Genomic DNA, 22429 nt, shown 5'->3' with positions numbered 1-22429 from the left:
CTTTATGTGTAATGATAGGAAATGAATATTTTCCTCTGTATTCCATGAAGGATGCACTTTTAAGAACAAGCAATATAATATTCATATCAAATATACTCTGATTTTTAATGTTCTATGGTAAAATTATGGTTTCCAGGGCAGCAAAAGTAGGATCCATTCGCCAAAGATAAATAGAAGGGAAGATAAGAGATTTTCTTTTAGCATCGCCATCATCAAAATGTATTTTTGTTAATATGTTAACAATGTACTTATTGACTTCCTCTACTAAGAACTGTCTGGTTAAGAAACAAACTATTAATTATAGAAGACATGTTCCTGCCTGAACCTGAAAACTTAGAAACCTCATGTAAAGGAAAGCTTTTGAGTAGACAGTGAGAACACCTGCAGATAGTATGTAGCCAGAGCTGGCAAAAATACACTAAAGCTACTGTGCAATTTCTTCTACACTCTAGGGCTTTGAAACCATAAGTCTTCTTGTCCACCTATCATACCATTTTTTTTCTCCAACAAACTGTGAATTATATGCTAACAGTAGAACCAGAATATTGGAATACATTGACAGCATGTCTGTGATTTCCTTTGAATGACCAGAAAGGAGGGTCTTACTGACTGTCCATATAAATGTGCAGAGAAACACATTTTTAAGTGTGTAATTTCAGAATGAATAGGTGTGTCTGTGTCCGCATGCCATCCCACCCATATGATGTGGCTACACATGCAAAAGTCACTAAGAACATACGATCACGAGAAAGTCATCTTTTACTATAGTTACAATGCACATTCTTTCCTTCCTGTCACGTGAGTGAATTTTGACAACTACCTGTCCTGTGGTATTAACCCACTTCGAGAGATTCTTGGGTGAAGAGGACACACTACAACATTGGAGAGCCATAGTTTACTCTGCTTACTCTTTTCATAGAAGAAAAATGAGTCAAATAAGATGTAAAATAAATATAAAATACTATATTATATCTATAAATCCATCTCCAACCTCAATATGAGCTGGGATAGATAACACAATTCCAAAGGAAGGTATTGCATGCCAATAAACTTTGAATGACATGTTTGCAACTTTTAAGTATTACTTTCAGTTTAGGGTTTTACATAGTTTATGACCTAGACATATCAGAATCCTGCTACATGTGCTTCATTCATTTATTCATCCAGCAATGCCAGACTGTTACTCAGAAACAAGTTCTTAAACTTATTAATATGTGTATGCACTGCTTCCTCCACACCCCCTAGATATTCAACAAAAGCTTGCAGAATTGAACACTATAAACATCAGATACAGTTCCTACTTTTATTCATGCACACCTTGTTTCAATTTATTTGGGAAAACCTATCAGCAAACAAAACCACTATAGAACTCTTTCATAAGAATGGTTTGGGGGAAGTCTAACTCTTAGCTCAAGAATTATTTAAAGCAGTTTCAGGTGGGTCAATGAACAGCTTGAGCAAAGGCACTTTGATTAAGTGAAGGGATGCTGAGCTTGTCCCAAACTCCATCAATATTCTCTCAGAGAGAGCTGGCAAAGAATAACCAGCCAAAAGCAGTAAGTGAATTGAATTGGCTATTTAAACAAGTATTATTGATATCATCCCTTTAAAAATCCATGAATTTGTTTGCTGAGGAGGACAGTCCTAAAATGCAATATAAGTAGATTGGAGGAGGGCCTGATCTCTCCAGTAGGAAAAAAATTACATAAAAACAACAATAAAAGTGTGTATAAAGCATTGACATTTGTCATCAGCTGTTCCAATTGATGGATAAAAAACTTGACCCCTTCAAAGCAGCTGCATGACTTCTCTCAAGGTCGCATAACTAGATAGTGGCAGAGCAAGGAATGAAACTAAATTCTGCCTTCCCTTTTTTACCCTTCTACCCTATCTCCCCATCTGCCTAGAAGAGCTCCAATTTACACGCTACTGTTTTTCCATGTAATTATAGTTTTCCTGTACATTCTATGCCCTGGTTTGTATGATAAATCAGATGATTGTGTCAAATATCGAATAATATGATAAATATAATAAAATATAGGAAGAAGAGAAGAGTGGAGAGGTAGGGTAAGATTTATATTCAATGAATGGAGAAATAGAAGTAGAGAGGAGAAACAAGAAGAGATAAAACAATGATGGAAAATGTAGAGAAAAATTGGAAATAAAGTAGGTGATTTCAAACTACAGAGGAAGAAAAAGAAGTAACTAATACGTTTTAAGACGCAAGTTATTCTGAGAGTCATGAGGATCCTAGGAAGCAACAGACTGACCACGACCAGATTAGAAAGTGACCATGGCTGGCCGTCTAATTCAGGGCATCATAAATGCTCTTTAGCTTCTCCAACAGCTTCTACGTTCATATAACAATGCAAGATGACAGGCGAAAATGCCACGTTCACTTGAAGTTTATATAGACTCACTCCCTGAGGGGAGTTGTATCATTGAACAAAGATTTCTTCTTTTTTTTTCAATTACGGCTTTTCTCTTGAGCAATGGGTATATTCCAAGCAGTTCTGCATTCTACTACCCCCATGTGTGCAATAAATCTCAGGGCTTAGGTAAAAATCCAAGTGTCCCTCTGCACACTGAACAATTCGAACGCATCATTAGGGTCAATTCATTAGCCACCATTTGGGTCAAGGGTCTGACTACTGGATTGCACCTACGTGTAGAGTCAAAACAGAAAACAAGGGCGCCTGGGTGGCTCAGTCGGTTAGGCATCTGACTTCGGCTCAGGTCATGATCTCACGGTTTTGTGAGTTTGAGCCCTGTGTCAGGCTCTGTGCTGACAGCTCAGAGCCTGGGGCCTGTTTCACACCCTCTCTCTCTCTCTCTCTCTGCCCCTCTCCCACTCATACTCTGTGTCTCTCTGTCTGTCAAAAATAAACATTAAAAAAATTTTAAAAAGCAGAAAACAAGGCCAACCAACAACAGTAAAACAACAGAGAAACTGACATAAGGTTATTTTTTTTTTTTAATTGCTCAACACACAAAAAAAAAAAACAATTAGAAGTCTACAACTCTTTTTTTTTTTTTAATTTTTTTTTTCAACGTTTATTTATTTTTTTGGGACAGAGAGAGACAGAGCATGAATGGGGGAGGGGCAGAGAGAGAGGGAGACACAGAATCGGAAACAGGCTCCAGGCTCTGAGCCATCAGCCCAGAGCCCGACGCGGGGCTCGAACTCACGGACCGCGAGATCGTGACCTGGCTGAAGTCGGACGCTTAACCGACTGCGCCACCCAGGCGCCCCTACAACTCTTAATTCCATGAAATAACGGCCATTCTAATAGCAAAAGGGTAAAAGAAAAAAAAGGTTACTTCAAAAAAGAACTAATTTTTTAATGGATTAACGTTACCTAATGAAAAATTACACTTTTGGAGTCCCTTCTCTTTTGTTTTTCTTTCTTTTTTTTTTTTTCATTGACCAAATTTTACCACTGACCAAGTTTGAAGAAACACTGATCATAAACCCTCTTCTGCCTGTAACTAGATCAGACTTAAAAGATACCGAAGAGGAAAAGATTCCATCTATTTCGAAGTAATTCTGTCAAAGGAGATTCTTAGTCAATCTCTAACAACCTTTGTATTGATTCTTGTAATTTCTAAACTAAGTTTCAAGTACTAAACTGAAACCTGGTTTACTTCATTAAGTTCTCAGTGGAGAAGAAGTAACTTACCATTCTCCATATAATAATAAGTGTAACTCTTTACAAAGTATTAAACTCTCCTCAGTCTCAGCTGCTTTAGTCCTCATAGCTGTTTCTCCCAGATTCAATTTTCCATTCATTCTTCCTCTTGGCACAGGGAGGTTCTGGGTGCTGGGTGTGCAGTGAGAAAAGCATTCATACTGTGCACTCAAACATGTCTTGTGCAAACAGGGCTGTGATTAAGTGCTACTCCTATAACCCAGTGAGAAAGGGATGAAAGACAGCATTCCAACCTGTGTGAACTGTAAGAGATCTGGGAGACCTGACTGGGAGAGTTGAAGGCATTTCTCAAGGCACAAAGGACAGACGCCGTGAGTGGCGCTGGAGAGCGCAAGCCAGAGCTCGGGGGGTCAGACTGCCCAGATCCCCAGTTTCTCGTTTTATGTGCTTGGGACTCTACCACTCCGACTCTGGTTCTGTAACTGTAAAATGTGTATAATAACACAATTCTTCAATTGCATTGTTTTGAGAAATAATAATTAAATGGGTTCAGGAAATGTGTGGCATAGGCCTCTAGGCACAGAAAACAGCACCCAGGCCTTCCATTGAGTTTTATTAACCTACTACCTCATACAGTAATTTTATTTTTTTGTTATTTTCTTAAACTGAAGTAGAGTTGACACACAGTGTTACATTAGCTTCAGGTGTACAAGAGTGATTTGACAAGCCTATACGTTACCTTGTGTCACAGTGTAGCTACCATCGTAACACAAATTTTAGCAGTGTTTAAGAAATAGCAATTGGCGGGCGCCTGGGTGGCTCAGTCGGGTGAGCGTCCGACTTTGGCTCAGGTCATGATCTCACGGTCCGTGAGTTCGAGCCCCGCGTCGGGCTCTGTGCTGACTGCTCAGAGCCTGTAGCCTGTTTCCAATTCTGTGTCTCCCTCTCTCTCTGACCCTCCCCTGTTCATGCTCTCTCTCTGTCTCAAAAATAAAAAAATAAAAAAAAGAAATAGCAATTGGCCACTTCGCTATTAGACTGCTGGTATTGGTATATCTATACTTGTATCAAACTACTAGACTTCTATGTCGACCACACTATCTTGCTTCCAAATAGCGGTTTAATTATCACCAAAGCAGCACTGGAAAATTACAGCCCTATCCTATGTCTTTGACCAAGAACACAGGCATTTCTGTTTGAACCCATCTTGAAGCTGGCTGCAGCATCAGGCAGCCAGGCTTGGTCAGCTATAAAAAGAGACGTCAATGGTGTGAGCTGCAGGTGACTGAGTGCTAATTCAAGGTTAGTAAATAGGTGGTGATATAAAGATCCCCTAGATTTCCTAAATTTTACTCATATCAAAAACTGAAACTTTTTACCTAACACACCTGGATACTCAGAGAAAATGTTGTTACAAAATGCAAATAAGCAGGATTCAATTCATTCTCTCACATGACCGCCTGCTACCTCCGAGGCATCCTTCTCCACTGAGCACCAGCACGCAGGCCTCTGGTCCTTGTGCTCTAGGACCGCACCCTAGGACCTCACGTCGCAGTGCAGTTGGCTTCAACACCTGAACACTGTGGCCCTAAAGTTCATTCTAGGGGAGCTTAGCATGTCATAGTCCCACGCTATCCTGCCTGGAGTGCGTTAACGCCAGTGAGGGTGCTTGAAAGTGTGCACCGACCCACGCCTGTATTTGAATCACAAATCACTGAAGATGTGCCATATCCTTGTTAAAATGAAGATGGTGTGTGTGTCAGTGTGTGTGTGTGTGTGTGTGTATGTACACACGTGAGCACCAAGGCAGGGTTTGTGGCCCTAGGTTGGTATCACAAGTGAGGCAGGGCACAGTCATATTACAAAAACTGCCATCTGACTTCTCATCTATAAGCTGTGAAAAAAAAGTTTATATTCACATATAACACAAATTAAGGTTTTAAGAGCTTGGTAAGTTCAAGTTAAAGAGGCTAAATAAAAAAGGCAATAAAACAAATAACAAGTTTCACTTTCAGAGCAACAAGCGTAGCTCAGGGTAGGGGTTGCTTTTGCTTGAAAGCAAATACAACTTACTAGATGTGTGACCTTCAGCAAGGCAACTGTCCGTGTCAGGAAAAATGGAAATTTTGGTCTCACGGTCTCAAGGCATTGTAGGTATCGTGCTTAGCATAGCACTTGGCAAATAGTAGACATTCAATTAAAAGGAACTGCTGTTGTTATTATTATTATTGTTATTATTATTTATACCCCTCACCCCACCTGGGATGTTTGCATTTTAAAATTGAGCTGTTGGACAATGAATATGTTAATTCAATGGAAAGAACCTCCAGTGATACAATTTCTAATTCTCTGGTATGGAATTAAAGGAGATGCACAAATTTGTGTGGAATATGCTTTAAGTAGAAGTGAATAAAAATGAGGATGACTGTAGGTCTAGGATGTACAACTGTAACAGTGTGCATGTGTATGTGTGCGTGTGTGTGTGCATAAATTTTGCTGTAAATGACCACGCAAATGTGGAAATTAACATAGCAAATTCTCTGCTTCTGCTCATCTGATCCCTCACTTAGAATTTTTCCACTCTTTAAGTGATGAAATTATATATGCTTTCCTCCCACTCCCTCTTCAACATTTCCCTGTCCTTTAAAAAAAAAAACTTTTTAAATGTTTGTTTATTTTTGAAGGAGAGAGACAGAGTGTGAGTGAGGGGGAGGGGCAGAGAGAGAGGGAGACACAGCATGTGAAGCAGGCTCCAGGCTCTGAGCTGTCAGCACAGAGCCTAACACGGGGCTCGAACTCTCGAACCTTGAGATCATGACCTGAACCAAAGTCGATGCTTAACCACCTGAGCCACCCAGGTGGCCCCACATTTCCCTCTCCTTTGATTCCTGTAGCAGGCGGAGAGCCCATGATACCTCTTGTGTTGGTTTCCCCACTGTCTTATGCTTGAGTATGGAATTGTCCCCATTATATTTCAAATATTGAAAAGATCACTTTCATTATGTGTATTCACCCAAAGTACAGTTGTGGGCTGAAAAGAGGTAATATTTGTTAATAATATTCCTATGGACAAAAGTCAGTATCTTCAAAAACGTAATCATTTCTGGGGCATCTGGGTGGCTCAGTTGGTTAAGTGTCCGACTTCGGCTCAAGTCATGATCTCGCGGTTTGTGAGCTCAGGCCCCGCATCGGGCTCTGTGCTGACAGCTCAGAGCCCGGAGCCTGCTTCAGATTCTGTCTCCCTCTTTCTCTACCCCTGCCCCACGCATGCTCTGTGTGTGTCTCGCTCTCTCAAAAATTAATATTTTTAAAATTAAAAAACAACAACAAGCATTTCCAAAAAACCCTCAGAGACACAGTCAAGCGAACTTCAGAAAATAAGATGAGCAAATCAAATAACATTTTAAAAGTGACACCCTCAGTGTCCTGGAAAAGTAAGTTTCTTCATTTGCTCATCCACTGTCTTCTTTCTGTGTCATAAGGAAGAGAAAGAAAAGGGTTCAAGCTAACATGAAAGACTGAAGCCACAGGCACCACAGCAATGCCCAGTGTTAGGAGAACACAAAGAGGGATTTCTGTCCCAGGAGAGATGAGGACGCCTGTGTCTCGTGTGTCATCAGGCTCTGGAGTCAAGGCAGGCCTGCAAGGACCTCCAGGAACAGACTCAGCGCTCTGTAATGAGTATTCCAGGGAGTCAGGCTTTCCTGGAAGAAACAAATTAGTGTGAGAAGCCAGTGCTGTGCAATTTCAGTTTTAAAAATAGCCAAGTGTTGTTAAGGCTGCCATGTGCATGGGAAAAAAAAGAAAGCCCTTGTTAATATCTGCCTCAGCTTTCACATGGAAACAGAGGAGCTACACTCAAATTCTTCCCTGGCAGCTACAAGGTCATAAGGTTTGTATCACTTGGAGTCACTTTTTGGCCCTTCCAATGACAACGTTTGGGGGCATTGTGTCCCCTTTGATCAAATTGGTCTCGCAGTAAAGAACAGCCAAGTGAGGGCTCTGCCTCTTTCACTTAGGACCAGGGCTGTGCTTAGCTGCCGGCTCAGCCCTTCATTTGCATAATTGCCCTGGGAGGCTGGCAGGGACGCTCCCTGCAGCCGTGCCTCTGCTGACTGCAGAGACCCCACCTGGCACTCTAAGTTGGTGCGTCAGCATTTTAGGGAGGAATGAATGAAAAATCAATCAGGATGACTGCAGTGGTACCATGCACAACTCTAACCTAGTTTGTCCATAATCTTCAACTCTTCACCATCGACCCAAGCAGCGTTTAAGATGGTAAGTGAATCTGTAATAAATGTGCTGCTTTTACTTAATCAGGGATTTTTGTTTGTTTCTTCTTCTTCTTCTTCTTCTTCTTCTTCTTCTTCTTCTTCTTTAGAACAAGCAAATCCAACTTGCTTAGGAATCCACATGTAAAATGAATGACGATGTCAAGTTTCATGCAAATATTTTTCATTTGCTCCGGTTTAAGATTCAGTTTCTAATTAGACCCAGTGATACTCACGTGCAGGGCAGCTATGTCAGATGGTGGTTTTGTTAAGTAATACTTCAAATTCAGAGATCAAAATAATTTTTAAAGTCTTTTTATATCCTTGCCATATCTTTTTGTAACTAACTGTAACTCTCTATATCAAAACAATACTGATTTACATCTCTAGATTTACAATTCTGCAAAGATAGAGTTAAACACTATTTGGACTCTGGCTGCATAAGGGAAACTGGAATTGTTCAAAGCTGCAGTCTTCAGCTCCCAAAGACAGCTACAGTAACTTTCTGAACAGATTGGGTTAAATATTTTTACAGACCCATTCTATGATGATAAGGCGGTAATAAGTTGTGCAGTGCAACACTCCAAAGGGTTCCAAATCTCACAAGCCTCTTTGTATGTGATGCTTTCACAGTGAAGAAGATTCTTTGGGTTATAAAGATGATGAAGAGTCTACTTCTCCTGGTGCTGATTTCAATCTGCTGGGCTGATCATCATTCAGACAACTATACTCTAGATCATGACAGAGTTATTCACATCCAAGGTAAGAAAACGCAGGTTCTCATATGAAAGTCAAATTAATTTCAAGTTACTTGGAGTTGGGGTGCTTGGTTGGTGTTTCTTAATTTTAGCTCTGCTGCATTGGCTTTTTCTTTTCCTTTCTGTTAATTGGTGAACATGCTTTTCTGGTTTTTGAATGCTATTGCATTACAGTAAAGAATTGAGGACAATTAAAGCAGAATGGCTTAGGAATGTCCAACTGCAAGGGGCTGATGCAATTTGTTCAGGGCTTTTTACTACGGTTGGTGTCTTCCAAGTAGAATGAAGGGCATAAAGTTTATTTAAATGTAAGCGAAAGGAGGGAGAAATAGGAAGTAAAACTCACGATGGAAGGTCATTCTGTTCGAGTAATCATTCAGAAAAACCATGTGAAAATGAAAGTGGGACAAGCTAAGGTTCAGGAAAGAGTAACTCACTTTACGACAATCTCCTCTGGCAAAGCTTTAGTTCCCATAGACCAATGTGTTGCTCCTGCATATTTTGCAGCTCAGCTGAATCCTAAGCTTGAGAGCTGTAGCAGGATTTAAGGCTGCAGTAGAATGCAGCTGTTTCCTCAGTCCCAGCTTCAGACGAGGGACATCCTGCCCTAAGAAAGCCGACAGACTTATGCAATAAGAAAAAGATAGTTTGCAGCTTCTCTCTTTGCCCTTGTAGGCTGAATAATTAAAATAAGAATTATAGACTTTAACAGTTCAAACACACGAAGGTATTAATTTTAGATGAGCTCGGTTTGAGGACCAGAGGTGTTGTAAGTTTGCTAAGAGACATAAAACATTAAGTTACATCTTCAAGGTCAAAAGCATAGCCTCCAAAAACCGCATCCACTGTTGGAAAGTATGGTTGCTGAAGGTCAAATGCTAGTCTGGCCAGAAGTATTTTCCTGTATTATATTATGACTACACAAATCGAATTCTGAATTTGATGACGTCTAGCTATTTTAGACATCTCTCTTTCAGTTCTCTTTGCTTCCCGCAGCTTTAAGTTTTCCAATGTTGGACCATGAAAAGGAATTATATAATCATAAATTTTACTATGCAAGCTGCTGACTCAGCTGTTCCCTTGAATGTGTATAGTAGAATCCAGGCTGTCTCCCAAAGACTATACGGTATTTACACATAGAGATTTTCTAATGAGGGATAACATCCTTTAACATCTAATCACAGAATTAAATGCAGCCAAAATAGGAATACCTAGTCATTAACAATAGCAGTTTGAAGCGCTCTATAAAATAAATTCTAGCTGTGGTTTCAAGTAATTATTAAATTCCTCTGACATTATGAACTATGTACAAACCATTTAGTCTAAAGTGCACCCAGAGTATGCAAATATTATTTTTAAAACGTGTTAACATGTTAAAAATTACTCTGGGGAGTCTCTAAGACTCAAGTTATCTCAGCAAGGAAAACTTGGTTTGCTCCTGCCTTTCCAACCCATATATTCTGCTGAAATTTAGTGCAAACGAATTTCTTACACAGGGATCAGAATTATCCAGATCATTTGCATACACTACCCAACTTTTTTAAGTGACCTGGTAGTCCACCTCATTTTAATTGTAAATCCTATTCTTAGAAAGTTAGTCACAGCTTTCAAGTAATAACACTCATAGGCCTATACTTTGCTTATGGAAGTTGTTACTGAAAGGTGATTTGGGACAGTATTCCGATGCTAGGTCCATAAGTCAGAATTTATTTTAAAATTGCTCTAAATATTCATCATCGTTACTTTTGTTTAATAGAAAGTTTTCTTTTTCCTTTATGATTGTACTCAGATGGAACTTTCATATTCTTCAATCCTTCAGAGAAACACCTCCAGCGGTCTGCCACAATTTCCGTTGTCTTTTACAATACAAAAGTAAAGCAGACAGCCAAATAGATAATCACTGAAGTAGGCAACCTTCATTATTTGCTGAAATACTACATTATTTTCTCACATTTGGAACTGTTATTAATCAAACTTGGCCCAGAAAGGATTCAAGGGAGCTGAAATCCTTGTGAATTTTCTATGAATTTTGCAGTCAGATGATTAAATTAGGCATCTAAATCTCAGATTCCTGAACTGGACTGAAGAGCAGTATATGCTTCTCTCAGGGTTAGAAAATTGCTCAAGATTCATGTTACTGCAAAAATACTTCTTCTATCTCCCATTTTTCATTAAATATCGATTTTTGTATTCTAAGTTCTCCAGACCTAAGTAACACCCAGAGGAATAATGCTCATCACCCTCAAATTCTCCTTGGCTGCAATGGTAAAGATGTTCAACACTTTAATACATCCTTGAATCTCATGCATACGAGTTACCTAATTAATTTTCTGAAGGCTTCCTGCCAATTTTGTTTTAGAAGGTTCTATGGAGATATAGGCACAAAAAAACTTAATCTGGGTTTTTTAAAAAATAAGTCAGATTACCAGGAAGAAAAAAAAAACAGCAAGGGTAGCTCCCTATGCAAAGTGTTTCTAGTGAAAAGAATTTTCTGGTGATGAAAAGTCTCCCAGATTCCCATGGGGGGGAAACACAGCTTTAAATAAAATTGCACGCATACTAATTTATTCTTTTTTTTTTTCTTGAATCAATTTGGTTACACAAGAAAGCAAATGTCACTTGTCCATAAAGTCTGCTAAAAATGAGCAGTCAAGATATTACATTGGCTGTCATACACTGCTCTCAATATAGGAGAGGGCCATTTCCTCAAATACTTGTACAGGAAGAGACAGTTCTCGTTAATGCCTTCTCCATAACCCTCTCAACTAATGGATTATATTCCTCATTTCATAATGTGCCTAGTCAAACAACTTCCAAATCCTTTGAAACTTGAGATCTTTGGGAAGGATTTTGTATGGAAATCCAAAATACACAGAAGCACAATTTTTTAAATATTTGGATCAGGCCCAAAAACTCTTTGTGTAGACTTTCAATGACTAGTAGAAGTTCAGAGATGATGAATATGCTTTTTAAAGTACAAGTCTTAAGACAGAAGAGAAATGTTGTGGTCCTTTTCTCATTGACCAATGTGAAAAGCAAAGCAGGTACAGTTATCCTGAACATGTAACTGTTTGACCTTATCCAGGTCAGAGAGCCAGCACTTCCTGCCTCTGGTGTTCAAGAGAAGGTCTTCTGATGGCAAGTTCAAGAGTTTTACCCATTATGCCACTTACTGGCTTTAGCGCTTGGACAATTGATCTCTTCAAGTCGCAGTTATCACATCTAGGAAACTGGGCATGATCACTGATTCCAAAAAGTTTTATGAGAATTAAATTAGGTAATACATGGAAAAGTGCTTAGTACTGAACCTGGCACACAATAAGCTCCTGATAGATAATAGTTGTTGTTGTTGTGGTTATTACTTCCTGACCATCATGGAAAACTGGTTTTTATGGGTGGAGGGGATGGGCTAAATGGGTGATGGGGATTAAGGAAGGCACTTGTGATGAACATAAGGTGTTGTATGGAAGTGTTGAATCATCAAATTCCATACCTGAAACTAATATTGCATTGTATGATAATTAGCTGGAATTTAAATAAAAAGTTGAGGGCCGCCTGGATGGCTCACTCAGTTAAGCGCCTGACTTCAGCTCATGCCATGATCTTGCAGTTCGTGAGTGTGAGCCCCGCATCAGGCTCTGTGCTGACAGCTCAGAGCCTGGAGCCTGCTTTGAATTCTGTGTCTCCCTGTCTCTGTCCTTCCCCAGCTTGTGCTCTGTCTCTCACTGTCTCTCAAAAATAAACAAACATTTAAAATAAATAAATAAATAGTTGTGAAAAAATAATAAAAATAATAACAGCAGCAGCAACAACAACAACAACAACAACAAAACCCTGACTTTTAAATAGAAAAAGGAGCACAAATACCAGTGGAAAACCAGTGGTTATCTTTTCAAATTCATTTGTTAACAGAACCATATCATTACCTTAGCTCTAAGGGAGTAAACATTTTATAAGTTGCCTCTTTGTCCTCCTTAATTTCACAATTTAAGATTTGTTCAACATTGTTAAACATCATCTTGTAATTTTTACTTTCCTATGGAAACTGAAGCTATCCAAACATAAGTAATATTTCCCTTAACATACTTACTAGGTAAACACAGATAAGCTACTTTAAATTTTTTGAAAGAATATTAAAAGGAAAAGATAATGTGTACCAGGAACCCTTGACAGAAATGGACATTCCCACTCATTGTGGTTGGTCCTTCCATTCGCTGTGTGCCCCAAACGACTCCTCTGTTCCAGTTTAATGTGCGTTCCTTTTTGCTAACTAACGTGCCTCCCTTGCCTCATCAGACCGTGAGCTTTGTAATACCCCAACTGTATAGTAGTGCTTGGCACATAGTAGGTGCTTAACATATGTTTGTTGAAAAACGAGTGAGTGTAATGAGATACTTCCAAATTATTGCTATCGTAATGAACATTTAAGTCCTGTGTCATTCACAGCATTTAGCATATGTGACACTTTACACTATAGGATTGCTTTACACTATAGGATTGCTTCCATTCTGTAATGTTGGCATAAGTTAAATCATAGTTTATAGAATTTGAGAATTCAGAAGAACTAGTGTAGATCATCTAGATCAATAGCCCATTGTACAAATGAGGAAATCAAGACTCACAGCCTTTACTTGCTTGTCCCAAGTTGCATGGCTGATGAGAGAATTGACTCTCAGCTAATGCCCTCCCTTTCTTCAAATCTGGGCTCACTTCTCACTTTCTTAATGAAATTTCTCTCTCAGCAGCATTCTGCCCCTCCTCGGACACCCCGATCTCTCTCACACCTTCTCTTCCTTTTCTCTGTAGCGCTGATTATCTACCCTACTTATTGTTTTTAACGTTTATTCATTTATTTTTGATACACACAACATGAGCAGGGGAGGGGCAGAGTGAGAGAGAGAGACAGAGAATCTGAAGAAGGCTCCAGGCTCTGAGCTGTCAGCACAGAGCCCAGTGCGGAGCTCGAACCATGAAGCAGGACATGATGCCCTGAGTCGAAGTCATGCAGGCACCCCTCTACTCTACTTATTTTTATGTAATTGTATCCATCTCTGCTTCATGTGTCCATCCACTCCACAAGGGTAGATAGGGATCTTCGTCTGATATATCCAGTCACCTGAACCACTACCTGGCACATAGTAGGTGATCAATACATGTTTGTTGAATAAATGCAAGACCAGAAGCCAGGTACTTTTTCTAATCCAGCCCTATTCAGTGTTACCAAAGCCATGAGGTGTCTTTCTAGTTCATGGAATGACAGGCAGTCGATGAGGAGGAGGATTGGGAGTGTGGTAGCAAATTTTGTTTGCTCGTATGCATGGCTCCCATACTGCACACAGCATGTTACGCTCCATGAGAGTCCACCAGAGGCAGGAGGCAGCAATCTTTCTGATGTGTGTAGGCAGCTTTGAAGAGTGTTCGATTTATGTTTGGTCACTGCAGTGCTATCCTGTTCCTTATGTAATATCTGCAGAGTTGGGATCTGGTGGTGCAGAGTGGATCACAATGGGTAGAATGAATTTAATAATGTATGATCACAAACCGTCTGCAGAGCCAAAGTTTAATGTGAGAACGGGATAAGTGTTATTCCAGCTTAATTTTCTCTCTTCCACTTAAAACTCATTTGGACTCTGAGTCTGTCTTGAAAAGTTAAATTAATTCATTTTTGTAGTTTTGAGGCAGAATAATGCTATTTGGCACAAATTTAAAATCCACAAAGATTAAGTGTATTTTCCAAGTCGCACTTACAGAAATATATATACTATTGATAATTCTATCTAGAAACTACTAGCTATAAAATATCAGCAAAGTTAACCATAAAATTATAAAACTTAGCAACATCATGAGTATTGAATGAACTTTCTGAAATCTATTAGTTCACAATAGGACATAAAGCCAAATATGATAATAAGAACCAACTACATTAAACACAGGCTTATCATTTGGTCTAACTAAGAATATGAATATAATAAATGAGCCATCAAGAGAAGGAAAATAATCATGTACTGCACACAAACGTACATGCACTTAGTGGGGCTGCTATAAGGGAATACCATAAATCGGGTGGCTTATAAATAGCAGAAACTTATTTCTCACAGTTCTGGAGGCTGAGAAGTCCAAAATCACAGCACTGGAATATTTGGTGTCTGATGAGAGCTAGCTTCATGATTCACAGAACAAGGTAGAAAAGAACAAGGTAGCCCTCCTGGCTCTTTTCTATAAGGGCACTAATCCCATTCATGAGGACTCATACCCATGACCTAATCACATACTAAAGGTTCTACCTCTACAAATCATTACTTGGGGATCATTGTTCAACATATGAAAAAAAAATGTTTAAGTTTATTTATTTTGAGAGAGAGAAAGTATGAGTGGGGAGGGGCAGAGAGAGGGGGAAAGAGAGAGAATCCCAAGCAGGCTCCACACTATCAGTGTGGAGCTCGATGCAGAGCTCGAACTCATAAACTGTGAGATCATGACCTGAGCCAAAATCGAGAGTCAGATGCTTACTGACTGAGGCACCCAGCTGTCCTTAACATAGGAATTTTGAGAGCATACAGACATTCTGTCTGTGGCAAGCACCTACTCTTACAGGCATTGGGGACAGAATGATGAACAGAACACACAGTCTTTGTCTTCATGCAGCTTTTTATCGAAACAGACATTACTATGAGTATAGAACTAAGGACTATGATAACTGATGGAAAAATTATGGAATGCCACAGAGAGAACACCATTACCTACTATTACTTTTATTTAAACAGAAACATTCAAAAAAGCAGTTTCTTTAAATTACAGATAAAAGTCAAACATGGCAACACCTTTCTTCAACTATATAGTCCTGGATACACACACATTGTATAATTATACATATATACATACGTACTCAATGGTCATGAATAGAAAAGGCAAGGGATTAAATGATTATAGATTAATATATAATTTCTATAAATTCCTTAATCTTGATTCAGAAATACGTATATTTTCATACCAACTTGCATCTGCTAGCCCATGCCCTAGCCTTCCCTGCATTTGTGTGTCCTTTTGAGAAAATCTGCAGTCAGGCACTTGATGAACATTGGCCTCTTTCAAGCAAAGCACTGGGTTATTCTCTGAGGAAGGACAGACCATGTCCTCAGTGAGATTACCAACAAAATTATGGCAACAAAAGGTAACCAAAAAAGAACAAAGTAAGTGTTAAACAGAGGTGGAAACATGGAGAAAAGAGTAAAGAGCTACTAAATAAAAAACTCTTATTGTTTAGAACTTTGTATCCATACTCACTAAAGTTTTTAATCACTTAGTAGATTTAAACTCATAAAATACATCTTAAGAATATTTCTAAACTTGTTACTGAGTAACCTAGAATGCTGATTCTATGTTATTCTATAAAGCACGTTAAAGCAACACATTTTATAATATTTCCAGGTATAAAAACCTACATTTAAAAATCTCTTGGGCCCGCCTGGATGGCTCAGTCGGTTAAGTGTCTGACTTTGGCTCAGGACGTGATCTCACAGTTCGTGGGTTTGAGCCCCATGTCCAGGCTTTGGGCTGACAGCTCAGAGCCTGGAGCCTGCTTCAGATTCAGTGTCTCCCTCTCACTCTGCCCCTCCCCAGTTCTCTCTGTCTCAAAAATAAATAAACATAAAAATTTGTTTTAAATCTCTTCAGGTAGCAACAAATTCACACCTACAGCCATTGCTTTCTCTGTTCCATTCTGGGTGCTGATATGCGCAAATCATGCAGGAAACCAATAATTATTTGGAAACTTTCCCAAATACTGAGAAAATCCATTTAATACAGAAACCTTTCCCTTTGGTTGCAATTTTGCAAGAACCAATGTTGACTCAGCTAAAGCACTGACCTATAGCTTAATGGCTTAATGTTAAAGTAATTTCAACATGCTATGTTTCTTTGACTTTACTAGATATCAAGAAAAAATAGATTTAGATTTCTTTATTGATTTGGCGCTTTATTTTAAATGTGAGGTAGAAAATTACTGTTTTAGGAGAGTCTTTTGGAATAGAAAAATCTACCAAAATGGTAAAAAGTTAAAATATTCAATTAGGGGTTATCAAACTGATAATATCCAGTGGGGATAAATCTTTGTTATGGAAATATTTTTATTTCAAAATGAAGACAATGAAAGAACAAGAAATGTAAAATTTCTATAAACCTTCAGAAATATTTTGTGTATATTGTAGTAGCACTAAACATATGTGCTCTCAAAAATGTAGTCAATACAAAGAGTAGGTATTTTAATCTTATTTAAATTACATATGTTGCGTGCTCGCTTCGGCAGCACATATATTAAATTACATATGTTGGTTACTTGACTTTTATGCTTACTCAGTGACTAGTTACCACATGTATGAGCTCTGAGTAGTATGTTTTCACACACTTATGGATTATTCTGTGAAGTATATTGAACAACTGAAGTTAAACAAGAATTCTCCAGAACTACCTTTTCCAACCCTGCCCACTCAGAAGGGTCAGGGACATTAAAGATAAAAACACATAAAGTCGACAGTCCATCACATATGAAATTAACAAGGCATGTTAGAACAGGGAGCATTCACTATAGTCAAGGGGGTCAGTTAGGTGAAGAAGGAAAAAAAGGAGTGTCCTACCTTGTTTCTAAAGAGGGATTATAAACTTTAAATAAGAACACCACTGAAAAGCTATCCTTGAAGTATGGAGATTCCCACTTCTAGATGATTCTATTTGTAATCGTGCTTGCTTTGCCTTATTCCTGGAAAGCATTAGAAATGATGTCTGTGTATTTGGCTCAGAGTTACAGAGTTATTCACTGAATTATAGTGAAAGCACAGGTGAACAAGAGATGTGGAGGTTGAAGATAGGTAGGTTTCCTTATAAGTCACGATAGGCATTATGTAAATTTCTTATGTTCTTAGTTACAGGACTCTATTTTTTCACTATGGATTTTTGATTATCTGTGGCTAATTATGTTGGTAAGAAAAAATAATTAACATCTTCATACAAGTTTATTTTTCCTGTTTTGTTTTTTTAAGAATAGATGGGTAAATTTTAAAGTTTTCTTCCCTAGTGTAATGTGGGTTATGAATAATTATTACTTTCTTTTGAAAAGTATCATAAGTTATACTGATACATTTTAAATCCCCAAAATCTGCATATAATTATTTTTAATTCTCACTTTGCTTTTTCTTTTATCACACAATCATTAACAAGGAGTCTTGTAGCGTAAAATAATGAAAAGCTGATTAGATGCTTAATACTGTACTTCCCTGAAATGTTTTCAAGGAAACAGAATACCTTATTTTAAAAGATGAATAAAGTAATGGGTTTTTGTAAACTGCCTACAGTATACTAAGATTGTGAGGGGGGCCTCCAGGGGAGCATGGGATGAAATGCTGTAGAGGAGAGTCAAGCAGGGTTCTGTGAGCTGAGATCTGAATAGTAAGCAGGAACCAGTCACATCAAAAGCCAGGGACAGAGCACTCCAGGTAGAAAGAGTGAGAAATGAAAATTCTCTGTGATAGGACTAACACGGTGTCTTTAGGCTGGAAAGAAGCTGGAGGTACTGCAGCCTCACAGGGAAGAGGGTGTGATTTAAGATGAGTTGGAAGAGTAGGCAGGAGTGAGACCACATTGCTTTGTATTTGGTCTAGAGTTCAGACTTTATTCTAAAAGCATTTGAAAGTGGTTACAAGGTTTTGAACAAGACAGTAATGTCATATGGTTTACAAATACAAAAGTCCACATTAATACTGAATTATGACGTGCCAAGTGGAAAGGTAAGATATTTAAGAAGGACTTGAGGTACTTTAGATGAGAAACTATGGTGGTGGAGATGAACCAATTAGAAAACAAAAGGAGCAGAGATAGATACAGAGATGAAGGGAAAGAGGCACATCAAGCTCAACTTCGAGATTTTGCCTTGAACAAATGAACAGATAGTAGAGGCATAAATAAATGGAGGAAAATTGGGGGAAGAACAGGTTTGGGCAGGGGAAGAGGGACTCGAGTTGTCTATTCGGCATCCAATACATGCCCAGGAGATAGGTGGATTTATTCATTTGGTGCTCAGGGAAAATTACACTGCTAGAAAGTTTTGGAATCATCAGCACATAGTGCTATTTATAGCCATGGATCAGCTGAGAACACCTAGAGAAGGAGGGAATGCAGGTAGAGATAAGGAGACAGCCCCGGTCTGAGCTTTGGAGGTGCTCAATACCAACAGGTAGGGGAAAAGAGGATGCAGATACCACATATTTGCTTCCCAGAGTCTGAATCCTGCTCACTGAAATGCGGTATTTTTTTTTCATGTAACTTGTTTAAAAATCTAAATTAATTGCAAACATTTTAAAATTGGAGATAGTTGCATGAAAATCTTCATTTCTAGCATCTGCTGAAAATTCCAAAGACCTGCTGTTTTTCAACCTGCATTCCCGTTGGACAACATCAGCAGGAATCGGTATCCTGCTCCCCTTCAGAATGGAGCATGCGCTCACCGCAATGGCATGGTCCGGTCCACTCCCTGTTGTTCTCAGCACCTTGGTGTTCCCATCACCTCCCTCAGCCTTGCCCACCTGGGCGTTTGTGTTCAACTTACCTTTCATTTGTTTCAGCACTCAACTTAATACTTGACACATTCTCGACTATCAATTTATGATTATTAACTAAAGAAGCAAAAGATCCCTTATGCCTCCAGGGCTGACTCTGTGACAATATTATCTTGATGTCCTGCATACTAAGTGAAGACTTTAACCATACTAGTGTATAAAACCAACAATGTCTTTTCTTCAAATTACGGATAATTTGACCTTACATTTCACCACAAAGTGGAAGTGGTCTGAGCAGAGACGAGTAGATTTGATCTCTACCCCTTCACCACATAAAGCCACATTTCCACTAATTAAGGAGTGTGTGGTTAATTACAGCCTAATGAAGATAAATGACTCATGCTAATGTTTTGGTTTCCCCATACCCTTTGAAAGAAACCTGTAGGACATTTAAAACCCTGAAAAGTATATTTTTATTAGGAATGTCATTCACCCTATTAGTGAAATATTCAAATTTTATTTTTTATTTTATTTTTCTGTAATGTATTCCTTAATCTCTTTATCACTATGATTTGGTTTAAAATAACAGTAATTAAATACTAGTTCATTATACATAAAAGTCTTAGATAACATAAATTTAAAATCTGAAAATTGTTAACCAGAGTAGATAACGCTGAGTTGACAATGGTAGTAAGGTTATCTCTAGTCCTGGGGCCAGTTATATTGGATGAAGCAACGGCAATAATATAAGCTAATATTAACATTTAAAACCACTAACTATGTGTGATCTACAACAGAAAATGCAATACCGCAGTCATCTCGTTTAGGACTCACCACAGCACTGAATGAAGGTGGTTATCCTCACTGAAGTTGAGAAAGGTTCAAAGCTTGCCCCTGGTCATAGGGTTATTAAGGGGGAAGCTGAGATTCAGACTCAGGCAGGTTAATCCTCATGTTCCTAACCCAAACAGGAACCAACTCTTGAAGACTGTTGAGCGAATTAATAGGTGAGAATGGCTCTCATTTTATTGTATTCCGTTGATACAACTATGTTTCAGAAGAAATCAAATCACTACAAAAAAACATTTGGTCTTGGACCCTGAAGAAACTATTCTTATGAACTATTCCTATTTCTTGGAGAAATCCTGCTACCATAGTGATTCTTAAGAGGAGTTAGAGGAGCGGGGTGGAGCAGGGGACAGCTGCCAATGAATACATGCCATCCCTGTCCCCAAGTGAAGACTGTCTGGAACCCCCAGGGAAATTGAGGAGGAGGCAGGAAGAAGTTAGATTCTATAGATGTAGATAGATTTGGGTTTTTCTGAAAAGGCTTCAAGGTGGTGGTCCTGGATGTACTCCTGTCCTGCTAAGAACTACTAGATTAGAAGAATCAAAGAAAGTTGATGAGATGTCAATTTCTCAGGAAGCAATACTTTCTAGGAAAGTCTTCTGAAAGAGCACAGGAAAGAAGCCAATGTGGAAGAGAGAAGCTGGTTTGCATACCTGGCACAATTTGGATCTCAGCAAATGTTAGTAAGAGTCACTGGGCACTTACGGTGTGCGAAGCACAAGGCTAAGTTCTAAGCGAATTACCTCATCTAACTCACACAAGAATCTAGGAAGAAGGTGGCTTGACTCCATTTTACTCAGGAGGAAACAAAATCACAGAAAGGTTAAGTAACACAATACAAGAGCCCATATGTTTAATCAAAGAATTATAACTACCAAAAACATACATGAACAAATCATGAACATGGAAAAACAAAGCCCACAAAGAACTTAGCAGACAGAGCTAAACACTCTCATCACAACTTACTTCTTCCTGCTAGAAAAACAGAGAAGAGACAGAGTATTTTTCAGGATATTAACACAGTTTCAGGTTTACCTCTGAGAACAAAGATTTTTACACTGTGTTCAATGGATGGATCCCTTAGAGCTACTTGGAGGCTCCTAATACCTGTTTCAAGCAGAGAAGCTCACCTTTTATCAGATATATGTGGCAAAGGTTTGTCTAATATATCCTATGGGAAGAAAAAGTTCCACTGTCCCAAGGGAAAAAAAAATGGTTGTTTTTTTTTTTTTAATCAAATATTGCCATAGATCAACCTCTAGGCTCTAAAACAATGACAACATTTATCCTTATTTTTTACTATGAAACTTGGATAAGACAATAACACAGTGCACATTCATGATAAACATCACTCAAAACAATACTATATTTTGGTGTGGGCAGTTTCCCATTACAGAATCCATTTAGCTCTAAGGCAAGGAAGGAAGATGGATATGGTCAATATCTAAGAGAATGCTCCATAGCACATCACATCAGATAATGCAGGTCTTGACAGAAAGGACACGTGCCGTTTAAGGACATCGGGAAGCCACAGTTCTAGGTAATTTGGTTCAGCTGCAGATTGATAGGAGCTAGCAGGGCACAGACTATACAGTAGTTGGAAACAAAGTGGCCCTGGCAGGAGGTCAGGGCCAATGTGGGGAGAAGTGTGTTCTTATAGTGTGTGAGTCCAAATGGCAGGGTCACAGATGGTCACAAACGGCTGTAATCACTTTACAGCAAAGAGTAGACCTCGCTTCCCAGATTTCTAGCATTGGACTTACCCTTTATAGTCAAAACTAGACAACAATCGGGACCTTTGCCAATGGCTTGGGAATAGGGAAAATGAAGTAAAACTTTCACGATTTGAAGACATTTGAAGATAACATTTTTATTAACAGACTCACAGGTCTACAAAAATATACTCCTGCAATCACACAATATACTGTAGTTGTGGCTACCATCTTCTTGTGCATCTCTCCAGAGATAATTTTGGCAAAGATTTGTGTTTGCTTGTCAATTAAATTTCCCCGACTGTTTTGTTTATTTTTGTATCATTCTATTTAGGGTGGGCATGGGTTATGTATTTGCACAGTTCCAAATTTTTTTAAATATATGTAAGTGTACACAATGAAAATCTCTCAAGGTTTCTCTCCCAAATATCCACCTTACCTTCCCACAGGCTACCAAAGTTATTAGCTGCTTGTGTTTCTTATAAATCCTTTCAGATACAGTTTAAGCAAATAGAACTATTTCTTTTGAATTTAAGTAAATGGCAAGAAACACACATACCTGTATGTATCTTCAGGTCAGACTTTATTTTTTTTTAATGCTTATTTATTTTTGAGAGAGAGAGAGAGAGCAGGGGAGGGAC

The 22429-nt window shown here is 38.7% G+C and overlaps 1 protein-coding gene across 4 annotated transcripts in view; it reads left to right on the top strand.

Annotated features, from left to right (window-relative positions):
* HAPLN1 (hyaluronan and proteoglycan link protein 1) overlaps positions 1-22429 on the top strand; it is a 71741-nt gene that overhangs the window by 30200 nt on the left and 19112 nt on the right. For 3 of the 4 annotated variants that reach the window (XM_045497255.1, XM_045497239.1, XM_045497248.1), the window contains exon 2: positions 8555-8683. In XM_045497255.1, the coding sequence (XP_045353211.1) occupies positions 8581-8683 (103 nt within the window). In that variant the 5' untranslated portion in view covers positions 8555-8580. Of the gene's footprint in view, positions 1-7663; positions 7929-8554; positions 8684-22429 lie in introns of those variants that run through there. The other variant, XM_045497236.1, reaches the window with a different exon arrangement.

The sequence above is a fragment of the Leopardus geoffroyi genome, chromosome A1 (assembly GCF_018350155.1).
Source record: "Leopardus geoffroyi isolate Oge1 chromosome A1, O.geoffroyi_Oge1_pat1.0, whole genome shotgun sequence".
NCBI lineage: Eukaryota > Metazoa > Chordata > Mammalia > Carnivora > Felidae > Leopardus > Leopardus geoffroyi.
Note: the sequence above shows the minus strand (reverse complement) of the source record. Positions and strands in the feature narration are given on the sequence as shown.